Source organism: Heptranchias perlo, chromosome 11 (genome assembly GCF_035084215.1).
Source record: "Heptranchias perlo isolate sHepPer1 chromosome 11, sHepPer1.hap1, whole genome shotgun sequence".
Taxonomy (NCBI): domain Eukaryota; kingdom Metazoa; phylum Chordata; class Chondrichthyes; order Hexanchiformes; family Hexanchidae; genus Heptranchias; species Heptranchias perlo.
In genome coordinates this window covers 16,974,319-16,991,586 of record NC_090335.1, presented here as the reverse complement: position 1 = coordinate 16,991,586, position 17,268 = coordinate 16,974,319, and the positions used below count along the sequence as shown (strand labels likewise).

General features: G+C 43.4%; 1 protein-coding gene across 4 annotated transcripts in view; it reads left to right on the top strand.

Moving 5' to 3' along the window:
• The window catches only part of ints6 (integrator complex subunit 6), a 97,946-nt gene extending 81,119 nt beyond the window's left edge, over positions 1–16,827 (top strand). For 3 of the 4 annotated variants that reach the window (XM_067992622.1, XM_067992624.1, XM_067992621.1), the window contains 3 exons: positions 1,059–1,430; positions 10,868–10,961; positions 16,005–16,827. In XM_067992622.1, the coding sequence (XP_067848723.1) occupies positions 1,059–1,430; positions 10,868–10,961; positions 16,005–16,095 (557 nt within the window). In that variant the 3' untranslated portion in view covers positions 16,096–16,827. The remainder of the gene's footprint in view (positions 1–1,058; positions 1,431–10,867; positions 10,962–16,004) is intronic. The other variant, XM_067992625.1, reaches the window with a different exon arrangement.
• The last annotated feature ends 441 nt before the right edge of the window (positions 16,828–17,268 follow it).

Genomic DNA, 17,268 nt, shown 5'->3' with positions numbered 1-17,268 from the left:
GATAGTACAGAGTTATGACACTTCCTTAGATGATTCCAGCTTAGCATCCATTTTATGTCCCCTTATTTTCAGAGACTGTAATCTGTAAATAACATAGTTTGGCTCTGTGGTGCTGAAGGAGCTCATTTGCTTCAAAGGTTTTCAAATTGATAACATCAAATATGCTCAGTGAGGTTATTGTGTTGCAATTTTACATTTAATCAGTGAATTTAAATTGTGGCTTCCAATGTCTTGACTTTTCAAGATATACTTTCAAAATTTGACTCGGACAAGGAAATTTAAATGTGTATTTCTTAAACTCAAATAGAGCAGTATTCAAATATTCAAACAAACTTGCAAGATGCCTTTAATTGTATTGAGTAGCTTGTCGCCGATGTAACATCTGCTCAAAACAACTGGTCCATTTTGAGTGAACCATGTTTTTGATCCCATATGTACTGTAACGAAGAAATCAATGACACATAAACAGAAATGCTACATTTTGTCATGTAGACCTATATACCAGATATAAGACCCAAGAACTTTCACATTCTCAGAATATCCCAAAGCACTTGACAATTAATTACTTTTGAAGTGTAATTGCTGTTAAGTAGGAAAACATGGCAGCCAGTTTGTGCACTGTAAGATCCTATGGAAAGCACTGATATGATGATCAGTTAATCTGCTCTGGTGATGTTGCTTGAGGGACAAATGTTGGCCAAGACACTGGGAGAATTCCTGGCTCTTCTGTGATAAAGTGCCGTGAGTTTTGTGTTTATCTGGGCAGATGGGTCCTCTGTTTAACATCTCATCCAAAAGACGGCACCACCAACAGTACAGCACTCATTCAGTACTGCATTGAACTGCCAGCTTAGATTACATGCTCAAGTCCTGTTGTGGGGCTTGAACCCACAACCTTCTGACTGTAAGGTGAGAGTGCTAGCATTGAACCAAGGTAACACTTACAAAGAACCATGGGGCAATGTATTTTTAAAAAGTGCGTGTTTTGAAGTCTGTTCAGGTAATTTAAAAAAAATTCTATATTAGGAGTCATATTACCATGCGTTTCTCCTTTCCAGAGGCTGAAGAAAACCAGGCTGTGTTTGTTGACTATGATGAAAACAATATTTCAGACCCTCTTCCAGTTGAAACTCCAGCCCAGGGACTTGAGTCAGCACCATCTCTAATCCACCCAACACCTGGCTCTGTGGAGCCCACAGAAGAATTGGCAAATCATGAGATGGACAGTGATCTTTTAGTTGTCAATAATAATTCTATTGACAGTGTTGAGCTTAACCATGAGGAATCAAAGGACAGTGGAGTATGTCAGGATGAAATTTTGCGCAGGTCTTCACCAAATGCCATTAAAACACTTATGAGGTCAAAGCAACAAGAGACTAATACAGAACTAAGGGCACAAATTATTAGGGAGATCCGTAAACCAGGCAGACGTAAGTATGGTTGAAGAATAAAACGTCACTTGTTTTGCTCCATGTTGGAAATATTCAGAATGTTTGATGTTGAGACCAAAGGGCAAATTCAGCACAGCTGTGCTTCCCACTCCAGAGGAGCTTGGGTTGGACATTTGGGTTGCCATTGTTTTAAAGCTCAAAGTGTGACTTGTGCTCCCACCTGGTGAGGTTTTGCTCCAGTAGTGCAGTCTGACTGAGTTTGCCCTCGCCTTGCCTCATTCCTTCATGTAACTTTCTCTCTTCACCCAATGTAGTCACCTATGTCTTTCTCAATCCTTTTTCTAGTCTTTCTCTGTGTTCCTGTGAATATATGTAAGATGAGCTGTGCAGGACTGAACCAACTTTTGGACATGTACAATTGCAATTGTACCATTGAAAAGTGCACCACCAATGTCTGGTGATCATGGTCAAATTCCAATCTGTATGAAGTACACCAAGATTTTACATTTAATTCTTATCAGGCACTTGGGCATAATATCCGTGGTCACTGCTTTTCCCAGTCCTTGCTATAGCCGTATACCACTTGGCTGGTGAGTAGATCAAGAACCGAATTCGCTTCCAGGTATTTTCTGATTCGAATTCTTTCCCCCCCCCCCCCCCCCCCCCACCCCCGAAAAAAAGAGGATATCTTAAAAAGTAGCTAAAAACGAGAACTGGTCAGGTCATTATTCCAAATGCATGGAAGATTTGCCCTGTGTTTTTCTCCTCTTCTCCTGAATACACATAGTCTGATTGTGTACCTTCAGAATCTTCATGTGTGAGCTTGACTGTTAATAGGCTGTTTAACAGTGGAAGACACAGATGAGCCTGATCATGTAACTTGATGGCTGCCCATGCCCATTTTCTACTAGGGGTCACTGGGTGTCAGTCAGGAGTAGTTGACTTTGTCATTTCCCTAACCTGGGCACTGAAGCCAGTTGTAAGGTCTCAATCTCTGTTCCAACTGTTAATTCAGCAGAGACTGCCAATCAAGCCTGAGGCCTTTTGGTCTCTGATTAGTTTGAAAACAATTTTACAACATCAAGTTATAGTCCAGCAATTTTATTTTAAATTCACAAGCTTTCGGAGGCTTTCTCCTTCCTCAGGTGAACGATGTGGAAATGAAATCCTCGAAATGAAATCGCATTTATAATTCACAGAACAATGCTTGGTGATTACAGACAGTTTTTTCAACTGCCCGTTGCCAAGGCAATCAGTGTGCAGACAGACAGGTGTTACCTGCAAGGTCTCAGAATATACAAATCACCAAAAAAAAACAACAAACAAAAAAAAACAGAGATAGAGAGGTAGAAACATAGAAAAGACAGCAACTGACCCATTATATTAAAAACAGATAACATTTGTTCGCTGGTGGGGTAACGTGTAGCGTGACATGAACCCAAGATCCCGGTTGAGGCCGTCCTCATGGGTGCGGAACTTGGCTATCGATTTCTGCTCGACGATTTTGCGTTGTCGTGTGTCTCGAAGGCCGCCTTGGAGTACGCTTACCCGAAGGTCGGTGGATGAATGTCCATGACTGCTGAAGTGTTCCCCGACTGGGAGGGAACCCTCCTGTTTGGCGATTGTTGCGCGGTGTCCGTCCATCCGTTGTCGCAGCGTCTGCATGGTCTCGCCAATGTACCATGCTCTGGGGCATCCTTTCCTGCAACGTATGAGGTAGACAACGTTGGCCGAGTCACAGGAGTATGAACCATGCACCTGGTGGGTGGTGTCCTCTCGTGTGATGGTGGTATCTGTGTCGATGATCTGGCATGTCTTGCAGAGGTTACCGTGGCAGGGTTGTGTGGTGTCGTGGACGCTGTTCTCTTGAAAGCTAGGTAATTTGCTGCGAACGATTGTCTGTTTGAGGTTGGGTGGCTGTTTAAAGGCGAGTAGTGGAGGTGTGGGGATGGCCATAGCGAGGTGTTCGTCGTCATTGATGACATGTTGAAGGCTGCGGAGAACATGGCGTAGTTTCTCCGCTCCGGGGAAGTACTGGACGACAAAGGGTACTCTGTTGGTTGCGTCCCGTGTTAGTCTCCTGAGGAGGTCTATGCGATTTTTTGCTGTGGCCCGTCGGAACTGTCGATCGATGAGTCGAGCGTCATATCCCGTTCTTACGAGGGCGTCTTTCAGCGTCTGTAGGTGTCCATCGCGTTCCTCCTCGTCTGAGCAGACCCTGTGTATTCGCAGGGCCTGTCCATAGGGGATGGCCTCTTTGACGTGGTTAGGGTGGAAGCTGGAAAAGTGGAGCATCGTGAGGTTGTCCGTGGGCTTGCGGTAGAGTGAGGTGCTGAGGTGCCCGTCTTTGATGGAGATTCGTGTGTCCAAGAAAGAAACTGATTCTGAGGAGTAGTCCATGGTGAGCTTGATGGTGGGATGGAACTTGTTGATGTTATCGTGTAGTCTCTTTAGTGATTCCTTGCCGTGGGTCCATAGAAAGAAAATGTCGTCGATGTATCTGGTGTATAGTGTTGGTTGGAGGTCTTGTGCAGTGAAGAAGTCCTGCTCGAACTTGTGCATGAAAATGTTGGCGTATTGGGGTGCGAATTTGGTCCCCATGGCTGTTCCATGTGTTTGGGTAAAGAACTGGTTATCGAAGGTGAAGACATTGTGATCCAGGATGAAGCGGATGAGTTGTAGGATGGCGTCCGGAGATTGGCTGTTGTTGGTGTTGAGTATTGATGCTGTCGCAGCGATGCCGTCATCGTGGGGGATACTGGTGTATAGTGCCGAGACGTCCATCTGATTAGTTTGACGTCAGGCAGTTTACCCACCAGCCCATCAGCAGGAGCGAAGTCACGTTCTGCTTTTTCCTGGGATTTAGTAATAACAGAAATTTGCAGTTTTCTATACCACTCCGATCCTAGGAGCGGAAGCAAAAGCAGTGTCTGAATTATCCTGTATTAAATGTAGTGTGCATTGCAGTATTACCTGCTGCTTTAAACTGCCGAGAATCGTGATGATTTGGGTGAGGTATGAATTAACTATTTGCTGCTTTTCAGTGAACCTTTTCTAATTTCAACGTAATTTAAAAGGGGTAACTAAGCTAAGGCCAGTCATGGCAGCAGACCTCGCACCCGTGATATGCCCCTCCTGCAAGATGTGGGAAGTCATGGACACTACCAGTGTCCCTGCCGACCATGTGTGCGGGAAGTGTGTCCACCTGCAGCTACTGACCGATCGTATCTCGGAGCTGGAGCTGCGGGTGGATTCACTGTGGAGCATCCGCGATGCAGAGAAACTCGTGGATAGCACGTTTAGCGAGTTGATCACACCGCAGGTAAAGGGACGACAGGCAGGAAGTGAATGGGTGACCACCAGGAAGAGTAAGAGGTGCAGGCAGGTAGTGCAGGGGTCCCCTGTGGCCATCCCCCTCTCAAACAGGTATACCGTTTTGGATACTGTTGGGGGTGATGGCTCACCAGGGGAAGGTGGCAGCGGCCAGGTTCATGGCACCGTGGCTGGCTCTGCTGCACAGCAGGGCAGGAAAAAGAGTGGCAGAGCTATAATGATAGGGGACTCGATTGTAAGGGGAATAGACAGGCGTTTCTGCGGACGCAACCGAGACTCCATGATGGTATGTTGCCTCCCTGGTGCAAGGGTCAGGGATGTCTCGGAGCGGCTGCAGGACATTCTGGAGGGGGAGGGTGAACAGCCAGTTGTCGTGGTGCACATAGGCACCAACGATATAGGTTAAAAACAGGATGAGGTCCTACAAGCTGAATTTAGGGAGTTAGGAGTTAAACTAAAGAGTAGGACCTCAAAGGTAGTAATCTCAGGATTGCTACCAGTGCCACAGGGCAGTCAGAGTAGGAATGACAGGATAGCTAGGATGAATATGTGGCTTGAGAGATGGTGCAAGAGGGAGGGATTCAAATTCCTGGGCCATTGGAACCGGTTCTGGGGGAGGTGGGACCAGTACAAATTGGACGGTCTGCATCTGGGCAGGATTGGAACCAATGTCCTAGGGGGAGTGTTTGCTAGTGCTGTTGGGGAGGGTTTAAACTAATGTGGCAGGGGGATGGGAACCGATGCAGGAAGTCAGTGGGAAGTAAACCGATGCAGGAAGTCAGTGGGAAGTAAAGTGGTGACAGAAACAAAAGGCAGTAAGGGAGAGTGTACAAAACATGACTGGACAGATGGTCTGAGAAAGCAGGGCAAAGACCAAGGGAAGTCTAGATTGAACTGCATTTATTTCAATGCAAGAAGTCTGATGGGCAAGGCAGATGAACTCAGGGCATGGATGGGTACATGGGACTGGGATGTTATAGCTATTACTGAAACATGGCTAAGGGAGGGGCAGGACTGGCAGCTCAATGTTCCAGGGTACAGATGCTATCGGAAAGATAGAGCAAGAGGTAGGAGAGGAGGGGGAGTTGCGTTCTTGATTAGGGAGAACATCACGGCAGTCGTGAGAGGGGATATAGCCGAGGGTTCGCCCACTGAGTCTATATGGGTAGAACTGAAAAATAAGAAGGGAGAGATCACGTTGATAGGATTGTACTACAGACCCCCAAATAGTCAACGGGAAATTGAGGAGCAAATATGTGAGGAGATTACAGACAGCTGCAAGAAAAATAGGGTGGTAATAGTAGGGGACTTTAACTTTCCCAACATTGACTGGGACAGCCATAGCATTCGGGGCTTGAATGGAGAGAAATTTGTTGAGTGTCTTCAGGAGGAATTTCTCATTCAGTATGTGGATGGCCCGACTAGAGAGGGGGCAAAACTTGACCTCCTCTTGGGAAATAAGGAAGGGCAGGTGACAGAAGTGTTAGTGAGGGATCACTTTGGGACCAGTGATCATAATTCCATTAGTTTTAGGAAAACTATGGAGAATGATAGGTCTGGCCCAGAAGTTAAAATTCTAAATTGGGGAAAGGCCAATTTTGATGGTATTAGACAGGAACTTTCAGAAGTTGATTGGGAGAGTCTGTTGGCAGGCAAAGGGACGTCTGGTAAGTGGGAGACTTTCAAAAGTGTGTTAACCAGGGTTCAGGGTAAGCACATTCCTTATAAAGTGAAGGGCAAGGCTGGTAGAAGTAGGGAAGCTTGGATGACTCGGGAGATTGAGGCCCAAGTCAAAAAGAAGAAGGAGGCATATGACATGCATAGGCAGCTGGGATCAAGTGGATCCCTTGAAGAGTATAGAGATTGCCGGAGTAGAGTTAAGAGAGAAATCAGGAGGGCAAAAAGGGGACATGAGATTGCTTTGGCAGATAAGGCAAAGGTGAATCCAAAGAGCTTCTACAAATACATAAAGGGCAAAAGAGTAACTAGGGAGAGAGTAGGGCCACTTAAGGATCAACAAGGTCATCTATGTGCGGAACCACTAGAGATGGCTGAGATCCTGAATGAATATTTCGCGTCGGTATTTACGGTTGAGAAAGGCATGGATGTTAGGGAACTTGGGGAAATAAATAGTGATGTCTTGAGGAGTGTACATATTAGAGAGAGGGAGGTGCTGGAAGTCTTAACGCGCATCAAGGTAGATAAATCTCCGGGACCTGATGAAATGTATCCCAGGACGTTATGGGAGGTTAGGGAGGAAATTGCGGGTGCCCTAGCAGAGATATTTGAATCATCCACCGCTACAGGTGAGGTGCCTGAAGATTGGAGGGTAGCAAATGTTGTGCCTTTGTTTAAGAAGGGCGGCAGGGAAAAGCCTGGGAACTGCAGACCGGTGAGCCTGACATCTGTAGTGGGGAAGTTGTTGGAGGGTATTCTGAGAGACAGGATCTACGGGCATTTGGAGAGGCAGGGACTGATTAGGAACAGTCAGCATGGTTTTGTGAGAGGAAAATCTTGTCTCACAAATTTGATTGAGTTTTTTGAAGGGGTAACCAAGAAGATAGATGAGGGCTGTGCAGTTGACGTGGTCTACATGGACTTTAGCAAAGCCTTTGACAAGGTACCGCATGGTAGGTTGTTACGTGAGGTTAAATCTCATGGGATCCAAGGTGAGGTAGCCAATTGGATACAAAATTGGCTTGACGACAGAAGACAGAGGGTGGTTGTCGAGGGTTGTTTTTCAAACTGGAGGCCTGTGTCCAGCGGTGTGCCTCAGGGATCGGTGCTGGGTCCGCTGTTGTTATTTATATTAATGATTTGGATGAGAATTTAGGAGGCATGGTTAGTAAGTTTGCAGATGACACCAAGATTGGTGGCATTGTGGACAGTGAAGAAGGTTATCTCGGATTGCAACGGGATCTTGATAAATTGGGCCAGTGGGCCGATGAATGGCAGATGGAGTTTAATTTAGATAAATGTGAGGTGATGCATTTTGGTTGATCGAATCGGGCCAGGACCTACTCCGTTAATGGTAGGGCGTTGGGGAGAGTTATTGAACAAAGAGATCTCGGAGTACAGGTTCATAGCTCCTTGAAAGTGGAGTCACAGGTGGATAGGGTGGTGAAGAAGGCATTCGGCATGCTTGGTTTCATTGGTCAGAACATTGAATACAGGAGTTGGGATGTCTTGTTGAAGTTGTACAAGACATTAGTAAGGCCACACTTGGAATACTGTGTACAGTTCTGGTCACCCTATTATAGAAAGGATATTATTAAACTAGAAAGAGTGCAGAAAAGATTTACTAGGATGCTGCCGGGACTTGATGGTTTGACTTATAGGGAGAGGTTAGATAGACTGGGACTTTTTTCCCTGGAGAGTAGGAGGTTAAGGGGTGATCTTATAGAAGTCTATAAAATAATGAGGGGCATAGATAAGGTCGATAGTCAAAATCTTTTCCCAAAGGTAGGGGAGTCTATAACGAGGGGGCATAGATTTAACGTGAGAGGGGAGAGATACAAAAGGGTCCAGAGGGGCAATTCTTTCACTCAAAGGGTGGTGAGTGTCTGGAACGAGCTGCCAGAGGCAGTAGTAGAGGCGGGTACAATTTTGTCTTTTAAAAAGCATTTGGACAGTTACATGGGTAAGATGGGTATAGAGGGATATGGGCCAAGTGCAGGCAATTGGGACTAGCTTAGTGGTATAAACTGGGCGACATGGACATGTTGGGCCGAAGGGCCTGTTTCCATGTTGTAAACTTCTATGATTCTATAAACTGTCACCTGCACCCTGCTGGCCACTAGGTGTATCAGTCAGGGGGAGGAAGTTTTCCTCATGCTGGCAAATGTGATTTGAGGGCAGGAAATCACAGCCTCGTCCTTCAAGAAGACTCTCCATACAGACTGTTCCTGTCGCCTTGAATTTGGAAAATCCATCTTGAGTCACTTGATCCTGAGGGGGGGGATTGGATTATTTACTTCACAACCTGTACTCGAGAGCTGTTCCCATTACTTACTGTACCTCTAGGAAAAGGCAAAGGCATGAATCGAGGGAAGTGACTGATTTTGAAGTTAATTGTTTAAACTCTGGCATCCTTCTGGCTGGGGAATTGAGCAGATAAATCCCAAGCAGCAAGGATCACAGAAGGCAATGCTGTAGATTAACAAACACAAGCATTTAGATTTTTCAACTTGTACGCTATACCTTGAAGATACTCAGGCAAGACTGACTATTGACCAGGGATAGAAATATGAAATACAGGGAACAGGGGGTCCATCGGCATCTGCAAAGAGAACAGACAGGTTTTCTTTGCTCAGGCACTGACAGACCTGTGTAAATCTAACGTTTTCTGTTTTTTATAAACATCGACAAAGAAAATACCATCAGGTCCATCAAGTTTGCCCATCCAGTGAACAGTCTAGCCTTTCGTACTGTCCTCCCAACCCATAATAATGCCCTCCCCTGGGCAAAAATCCTGTTAAGGAAAAGCTGAAATTCAAGCGAGCTCCAGGAGACACCATTGCCTGTTACACACCTGACTCATCATTTCTCCCACCAGCTGTCCTTTTCTCTTGGGAACATGTTGAGTTCCCTTTTCAAAGACTATACCAACCCCATTCTCCCCACATTATGGAAGTTGGTTTCTGCGAAAAACAAAATAATTCCTGAGATCAGACCTAACTCTGTACCTAAAGATTTTGTAGGATTTTATTTGATTTGCAGCATTTTTTCCCCCTCCCTTGCTTGTGATATCTTGGATATATGTGTATATATTTTGTATCTGCCAATAAGACCTCACATTGCCCAGATAGCTGAAGTAAATTGATTTAACTTGTTGATGGCGCTAGTTTGTTTGTTCTAAGACCAGATTCTTTCCTTGTCCTTGCGCACACATGCCATGGGAAGCCTGGATATTCTTGGATAGTAGTGCAATCGGAATCTATTTTATGGCCATAAAATCATTGTCACAACAGGATTCAAGTGATATCATTCAGCAGTCGTGCAGTAAAAGAGCTGCAGATGGGCCCAACCTATAGTCTTTCAAAAGCCAAATTGAAACAATGTCACTAGGTCAGTAACTAGTCAACATTTCAAGACCTAGAATGGGGAATTTGTTTTGGGGTTTGCAACTTTTTGGGAACAGATTGATTTGCATTTGCAAAGCACCATCTCAAACATTTCACACACAATGAATTACTTCAAAGTGCATTGACTGTCATGTAGGCAAAGGTGGCAGCCATTTTTGCTAAAGACCAAAAGGAGGCACTGGACGATCTCATTCCTTTTCTTATTGCACCAGTGGATTTTAATGTGCACTGCAACTACTGGACAGGGATTATCGCCGATAGCTGAAGAAGCAGTCAGGGTGCTTATGGTTGAAGCTTTTCCCAAAATCTCTATCTGCTTCAAATAGGTTGACTGTTTCCTTAAGCAGACTGTGTCTCTCAAACTGAAACCTGCACCATTTGCTCTCTGCCGTACTGTGCTAGCGTAACCGTAGTCTAGCAATTAATCCCATTCACAGTAAATTGCTTATTGGGATCCATGTCGGATGCCCACTACATGTCCTATCAATCAAGAAGCCAGGAAATATCTCAACCACACTGTTTGGTACAGGCTTAAACTACTGATCAGATTTTTACAATTGAATGATTCACAGAATCCAAGATATACACTGAATACTGTACAGCACAAGTGGTCGTTTGCAATACAGGAAACTGAGAAGACCCCACTGTTCTCCCAGCTCCTCTTGAAATGACTGTGCTGATATAACACATGGAGTGGGGGCTGTCGTAATCCATAATAGTAACAGTTAAAATAAAACCCCTTGTACTGTTTTTTATTTCTGTTCTATGGCAGGTCCAGGATGCTAGAGTCAGAATATTTGTGTGTGGGGACACAGTCCCGTTGTCACAGTACATTACAAAAATATAAGATTGGTTATAGGGCGTTACACTATGACAAGTTGTTCCTTGGATGATTGGGACTTTTGGGCTTCAAGCCTGAAAGCTGATCTCTGGTCATCCCAATGTGCCACAATAAAGAATTGGTACAAATGTATGTTTTTATTTTTTTTAAAAACTGTAATACGTTCTAGCAGTGTTGCATGTGGTGCAGCTAATTTGTTCATTGGCTTTCCCTTTCAGATTATGAAAATATCTTCTGTTTATTGAAACTAGTGCAAGGCAGCCTGGAGACCCGAATGGTGTTTGTGCAAAATGTCATTAAAGAGGCAGCAAGGTAATTTCTTACCCATTGATGGATGTTTGGAATCTTGGTGAAAGGTCATTTTATCATGTTAGTTATTCCTTAAGTGAATTATCAAAAGCAGCCAAGTTAAACAAATGCACATTTGTGCTCGCTTTATCAGGACATTTAAAAAAAACATCTTGTCCTGTTCACATTTTAGGCTGACCTGTGTCATTTTTTTAAAAAAACACTTAAGCTTTATTTTTGTACTGCAACACTTGCAGTTTAAACCTCACGATTTAGTTTGGGTACTTTTTAGAAAGTGGTATAAATTGCTCCAGCCCACTAAATAATAAAGCAGAAAATCTTGCCTCCCATCTGGTTTTATGCAGCGGTAGATATTTTTCTCATTCACTCATGCTTCTAAATAGGCCTTCATTCCAATCTGGGGAGGGTGAGTGATCAGCATACTGTTCTTTTGGTCATGCAGGTGATGCCTGCCATATGTGTCTAAATTGGTCTCATTCTGAATTTTTTTTCCACTCCCAGCAACAGTAGCACAGCTTACTGTTAGTTGAACTGTTTCCCAGTGATTGCTGTATTGTAGCTTTTTATTTTAATGTTCATTAGTTTTTATTTCTTTGCATTGTTCACTGCCTCAGACTGATTCTGTGATTCAGCAGCTTCTGTGTTTGGAGTCCTGTTGTGTTTTCTGGTCCAGACATGTTGAATTGGTGGCATCCTGATTGAAGTCAACTTGGGTCACCTTGAATTTGTTGTTAGTCAGTCTCAACGGTCGTATTTAGAAGTTGCACATCCTACCACCAAAGCTTTGCAGCAATGGAAGTGCTTGCACTCTTTCCGTTTCTCCCCCCCGCCCCATGCTTGCATAATTTTCTATAATATTTGGCCTAATTCCAAACTCTGGTTACTATTAATGCTTGAAATGTTTCAAAATGAAAGTGGAAGAAAGGATGGTGATTCTCAGTCCTCTTTACATGTGTGAAGTGTCGAATTCAGTTTGCATTCAAAACAAGCATATAAGCAGACTAGAGTGAAGGTGAATTATAGCAAATCAGCCCCACTACTCAGACTGTCCTATCCTCAAAACACAAGCTGAGTCTCATTTCAGCCTTGACCTAAAGGTTAGTACAGAAGACAGCAGTAGCCTCTGGTTGATCTGAATAGAAATCTTTTGCTGATGTTGAAGTAGTTTTAGCAATATGTGGTGTTGAAGCAAACATCCCTCTGTGGGGCCACGTGTCTTGTTAAAGAAACCTTGATGACCCTTCAGCCAGGTATGTTGGCTGATGTACTTTGTGCTTCTGCCCAGGACCTTGTCTCGCTGTGAGGTCTTGGTTGAAGCTTTGGTATGAATCAAAATCCAGATATTATTCCACACCCTCTATACTGCATTTATACCGAATTGTGGCTTACATAGTTTCTGACTCTTGATATGAGATGAGTAATTCCATTGTTTGAAAAATGTCTTACAGGAAGGTCTTGATCTTGCAATCCATCCTGTTATACTGATGCATTTCATCCAGACCTTATTCTCAGCTTCAGCTTAAGGCAACACATCGCACCTTTTCTCTTCTGCCCTCCTTTCTCTTCCCACCCCACTCCCCGCCCCCCACCTTTTCACCCCTCCTCTCGCAGGTGAATGCTTGTAGCAGGAACATTGCACTTGAATATACATTATGCAGAATAACAGAATGTGAAGATTACAATTTATACCCTTGAGGTGATGGCACAGTCCACAGCCCATGACTATATAAACATGGCTGAGAAACTGTAATCTCCCTTTTGACCGTCACTCAAAATTTTTGAAGGACTTTTTTTAAGAGGAGAGAATCTCTTTTTAGTGGCAGAGGAAGTTGAGATGAAAATTTTAAAGAAGTTACTTGTAGAATCCCAGGCATATCTCCTAAGTAGATTGATCAGAGAACTGAGGCCTGCTGTCTGACAGGAGCTCAAAAAATTCTTGGTATTTCTCTGATTCTTGCTGGCTTCTCAGTATAAGCTGATTTGATGTGAGCGTCAATTTTCTGACCAGTGGCATGGTGAGGTGGGGATCAGAAAATTATTTCTTCTCGAAGTTTCCAGTTCCTGTTCTGAATATACACCATGTCATTTTCTGCTTCATATTTCCTGCCAATGTGAACAGTTATCAGAAAGATTGTATAAATGCAAGTCTTTATTTTGTTCTTTAAAAGCTTTATTTAAATGTGGGCAGAGTTGTACAGCTCCATTTTCTGACACATAAGGTGGAAATCCCATCCACCATGAATGGCTGCAGTTGAATTTGAAGTCTTCGAAGTGGCATTTAGTCCTTGAGTTTAAATGAAGAAGGAGGGGCTGCAAAGGGATACAGACTAGCTGCGCGTTCCATTACCAGAGCAGTTTACAGGGCCACTAATAGCTACCTGCCAATGTTAGAATGAGAAGCTCTTTTTAGAGATTAGATTCACCAAGGAAGCATTTGCAGCACAGTGCCATCAGTTGCGAACAGATCTGCAGAAAACACCCCCACCCACTCACAGGGACAATATTGACAGTCAAGATCAGCACTGTCTCTGGCTCCTTCCAGGCTCCCACATGGGATATCTAAAATATAAGCCAATTTGCAGTGCACAGATGTGTCATATAGGTAATTAATTCATTTTTCAGAGTGAGCTTATTCATTACCTTTCCTACTGAACCGCAGCATGATATAACTGGGCAATTCACATTGCATTGCTGGATTACTAAGTGGCCCAGGGGGGGCCATTGGCGCCAATGTGGGCTCCCAGAACCTGATGGCCTATATGAACTGAAAGATGTTCCACTCCATCAGTGATCAGGAGCACTGGATCATGTGAGCTGGTGCCTGCTTCCCAGGCAACAATTATGATGCTTTCACTCTAAGGCATTCCTTTGTGCCAACTTCATTTGAATGTGAAAGATAACTTCTCAGAGACCAAGTTAACATCTTCAGCCATAAGAACATAAGAAATAGGAGCAGGAGTAGGCCATATGGCCTCTTGAGCCTGCTCCGCCATTAAGTCACGTCATGGCTGATCTTTGGCCTCAACTCCACTTTCCTGCCCAATCCCTGTATCCCTTGATTCCCCTAGAGTCCAAAAATCTATCTACCTCAGCCTTGAATATACTCAATGACTCATCATCCACAGCCCTCTGGGGTAGAATGAAGAAATTCCTCCATCTCAGTCTTAAATAGACGACCCCTTATCCTGAGACTATGCCCCCTAGCTCTAGACTCGCCAGCCAGGGGAGATTCCCTTCTTTGCCTAAGCCACTGACCGAAGTAGAGCACTGTTATGGAACCCATACAACTACTGGTATCCTTCTGGAGTATACCACTGAGATTTTGAAGCAACATTTCAACCACCTCAATGGTTGAACTGGTGTTTTGCAGTATCGTCCTGATCGGGTCTTCACGATCATAATTGTCTGCTGCATGCCACCCAACTTTGCAATATGAAGAGACCTAACCATGGAATTCCATCCACATTGAAGGCCAGAGCAAGGCACAGACCATGATAAAGGGGATGCTGTCACGGAAACATGTTTGCAGCCAGTAAGATTCATGTGGCAGGTTCACATACAGCACATTCAACTAAGTGCCTTAGCCGCACCTTTAATGAACCCATGGGTACTCAGTTAAGTTGCTAATATTATCCTCCATACTACCTCAGCAACTGTCCATGCCCATTTCTTGTTGTGCTGTTGCCTATTCTGCACCCTCAAAAAAAAAAAAAAAATGGGGTTACTGCTCTGGGAGAGCCAGTGAAGGTTGTCATAATGGTGTAGCAGAGAACACCAAGGAAGACTGTCACATTTTGTATTTCTTTTTTTAAAAAAATTTCCCCCACAGAAAGGATGTGGAAAAGCTAATTTCAATGTTGGGCTTTTAAACCAAAGTGTATTCTCATTTTCTTCTAAAAGGCACCTAGATGAAAGCTTAATGTGAGTTGGTTTCCCCAAAGACTGTAAATAATAAGCTGTTGGTTGCACTTATCTCAGTAACGGATGGACACCTCACATTGTTTCGGAAGGGTTTAGATCTCTTTCCAACTGTGAACAGAGGAAGGAAAAAAATAGACGGAGTTAATCATGTTTTGAAAGCGAAAGCTGTGAGGACTTTTGCCAAGTCTAAGAGCTTAGAAATGCTTGGGGATAATTAAATGTTGTCTCGGTTAAGTCCAGTAAGATGACCCACTGAAGTGGGGAAGTGGCATATTCTTTATTTAGTATTACGTGAAGATAAGCTGTACCGATTTAATTCATTGAGTCCGATTAGAGCTGCTGTTCTGTATGTTCACCTTACTGTGAAATAAAGCAGTTTATCGAATTGGATCAAGCCATGTCTCACCAAGTATTCATTTGTCTGGCCTCAGCGATTGAATGAGTGCAGGAGTACATGTGTGAAAGACACATCAGGTTTGGGTCACAAGGAATGTTATTGTTACACCCCCAGGTTATGCTGTCGTATAGGTAGATATAGGATAGTGTGAATCAACTCCTATAAAAGTAAGAACTCAGGCTTAGGCCCAGGTATGTGTCCCATGGCAAGTAAATTGTCTTAAACTTTGAGTAGTGTGTCTAAACTTCACAGATTTTGTATTTGGGTATTGAGTGAGGAAGAGATGCTTTTTACCAGTATCTTCTTGAAGGAAAAATGAAGTGGTTGAGATTCCTGTCAAGCAGAGGTACCAGAGGTTGATTGCATCCTGATGTAAATGGGTAAAAGGAAGAAACATTAACCAGGATGACTTATTCCACTGCTTCACACTGCCTAGTAGCCAGAAAACAGGTAAGTGAACCTTACCTGGGAACTGTGTGTGATGCACAACTTCCAATCACATAGGAACAAAGAACTGGTGGCAGAGAGGCTGGAGGGGGGAACTAAGCGAACTGTCACAGAAAAGAAATGTAGATTTTGAAATTTCAGCAGTTCATATTATTCATGATCTAAGTGTCTACACCACTCCTATTGCTTTTTTATCTAAGTAGATTATAAGTTGTGGAGTGGGGAGGTTGGTGGTGCATACTTGCCACACAACACTAACGCTTTTCTCTTTTTTAATATAGATTTAAAAAACGAGTACTAATTGAAGAGCTTGAAGGGATTTTGGAAGAAATACAAAGTAAATCCAGTCGGGTAAATCATATCAATAACTGATAATGCATCCCGAGAAACAATGAGACTGGACTCTTTTTTGGTATACTCTTAAAGCACCAGAGAAAGCCCCATTGGATCACACAAGCTTATTTTTACTGTACTTTCACCTCCTCTACGCTTAAATTTGCCTTTTACTTTTCTTTGCACGGATAGACTATCTGGACCATGGCAAAAGAAGTATTTTTAAAAGATTGCCATCTGATGGTATAACTGCCACTTGGTTAAAAAAGATGTTTATACAACACATTTAGCACACTGGGCAAGAGGCACTTCGCTATCCCAGCATATGACTTTGTATGTTATTTTACCTTCTGAAAGGCACATTTTGTAGCAACATTTGCTTTCTGTAATTAACCCTTGTTTTTGTGTTGAAGCAGCTTGCTTCAAAGGTGGGATAAATCATTTTGGCAAAAGAGTGAACCCAATTTGATTTTATGTTGCATTGGAATTAAAGGAGAAGTCTTTTGTGTCCGATGGATTCTGAAATGTGTTTTTGTCGCAGTTCCCTTCTAGCCTGGCTTAGCTTCCCCAGGTCAACCCTTCTAATAAATCCTTGGGAACTGGCCCTTGCCAAACAAACTGTATACACAATAAGGACATTATAAGATTTGTCTATAGCAAATTATTTTTGAATGGAACACTGTGTGTCGTAAATGGCCATATTTTGGAGATTATTTAAAATGCCTTTGTTACTATTTCCTGCATTAAAAAAAAAATCTATTTTATATTGGATTGTTTTCCTTTGCGCATGTATCTAGCCCGGACTCCGGGTGTCTTTTTCCTCAAGTACAAGTGAAGTGATGGGCTCCATTGCAATGAGAAAATTCCAGCCTGCTTGAGAGGATGCCATCTTTACAAGTGTTGAGCATTTATCTTCTCAGCTGTGTAACGATGCATTTGACAGGACATGCACACCATGGGTAGTCACAGGTGGCAACGAGACTTGGATTGAACTTCCACCTTTTATAAAAGGTAAGCCTGAGCGTTTAAAACGGAATGAAGGTAGGAGGGACACTTGGAAAAACTGCTCTATATAATGTATTAAAAAATGTAAAATTCTGACTGGCACTTTCATTTCTTGTATGTTAATAGCACTTCCACTGAACAAGTGCTGATTTAGCAGGGGAGTGTTCAGCAAAAATATTCATGTTTACAGGACCTATTGTGTTCCAT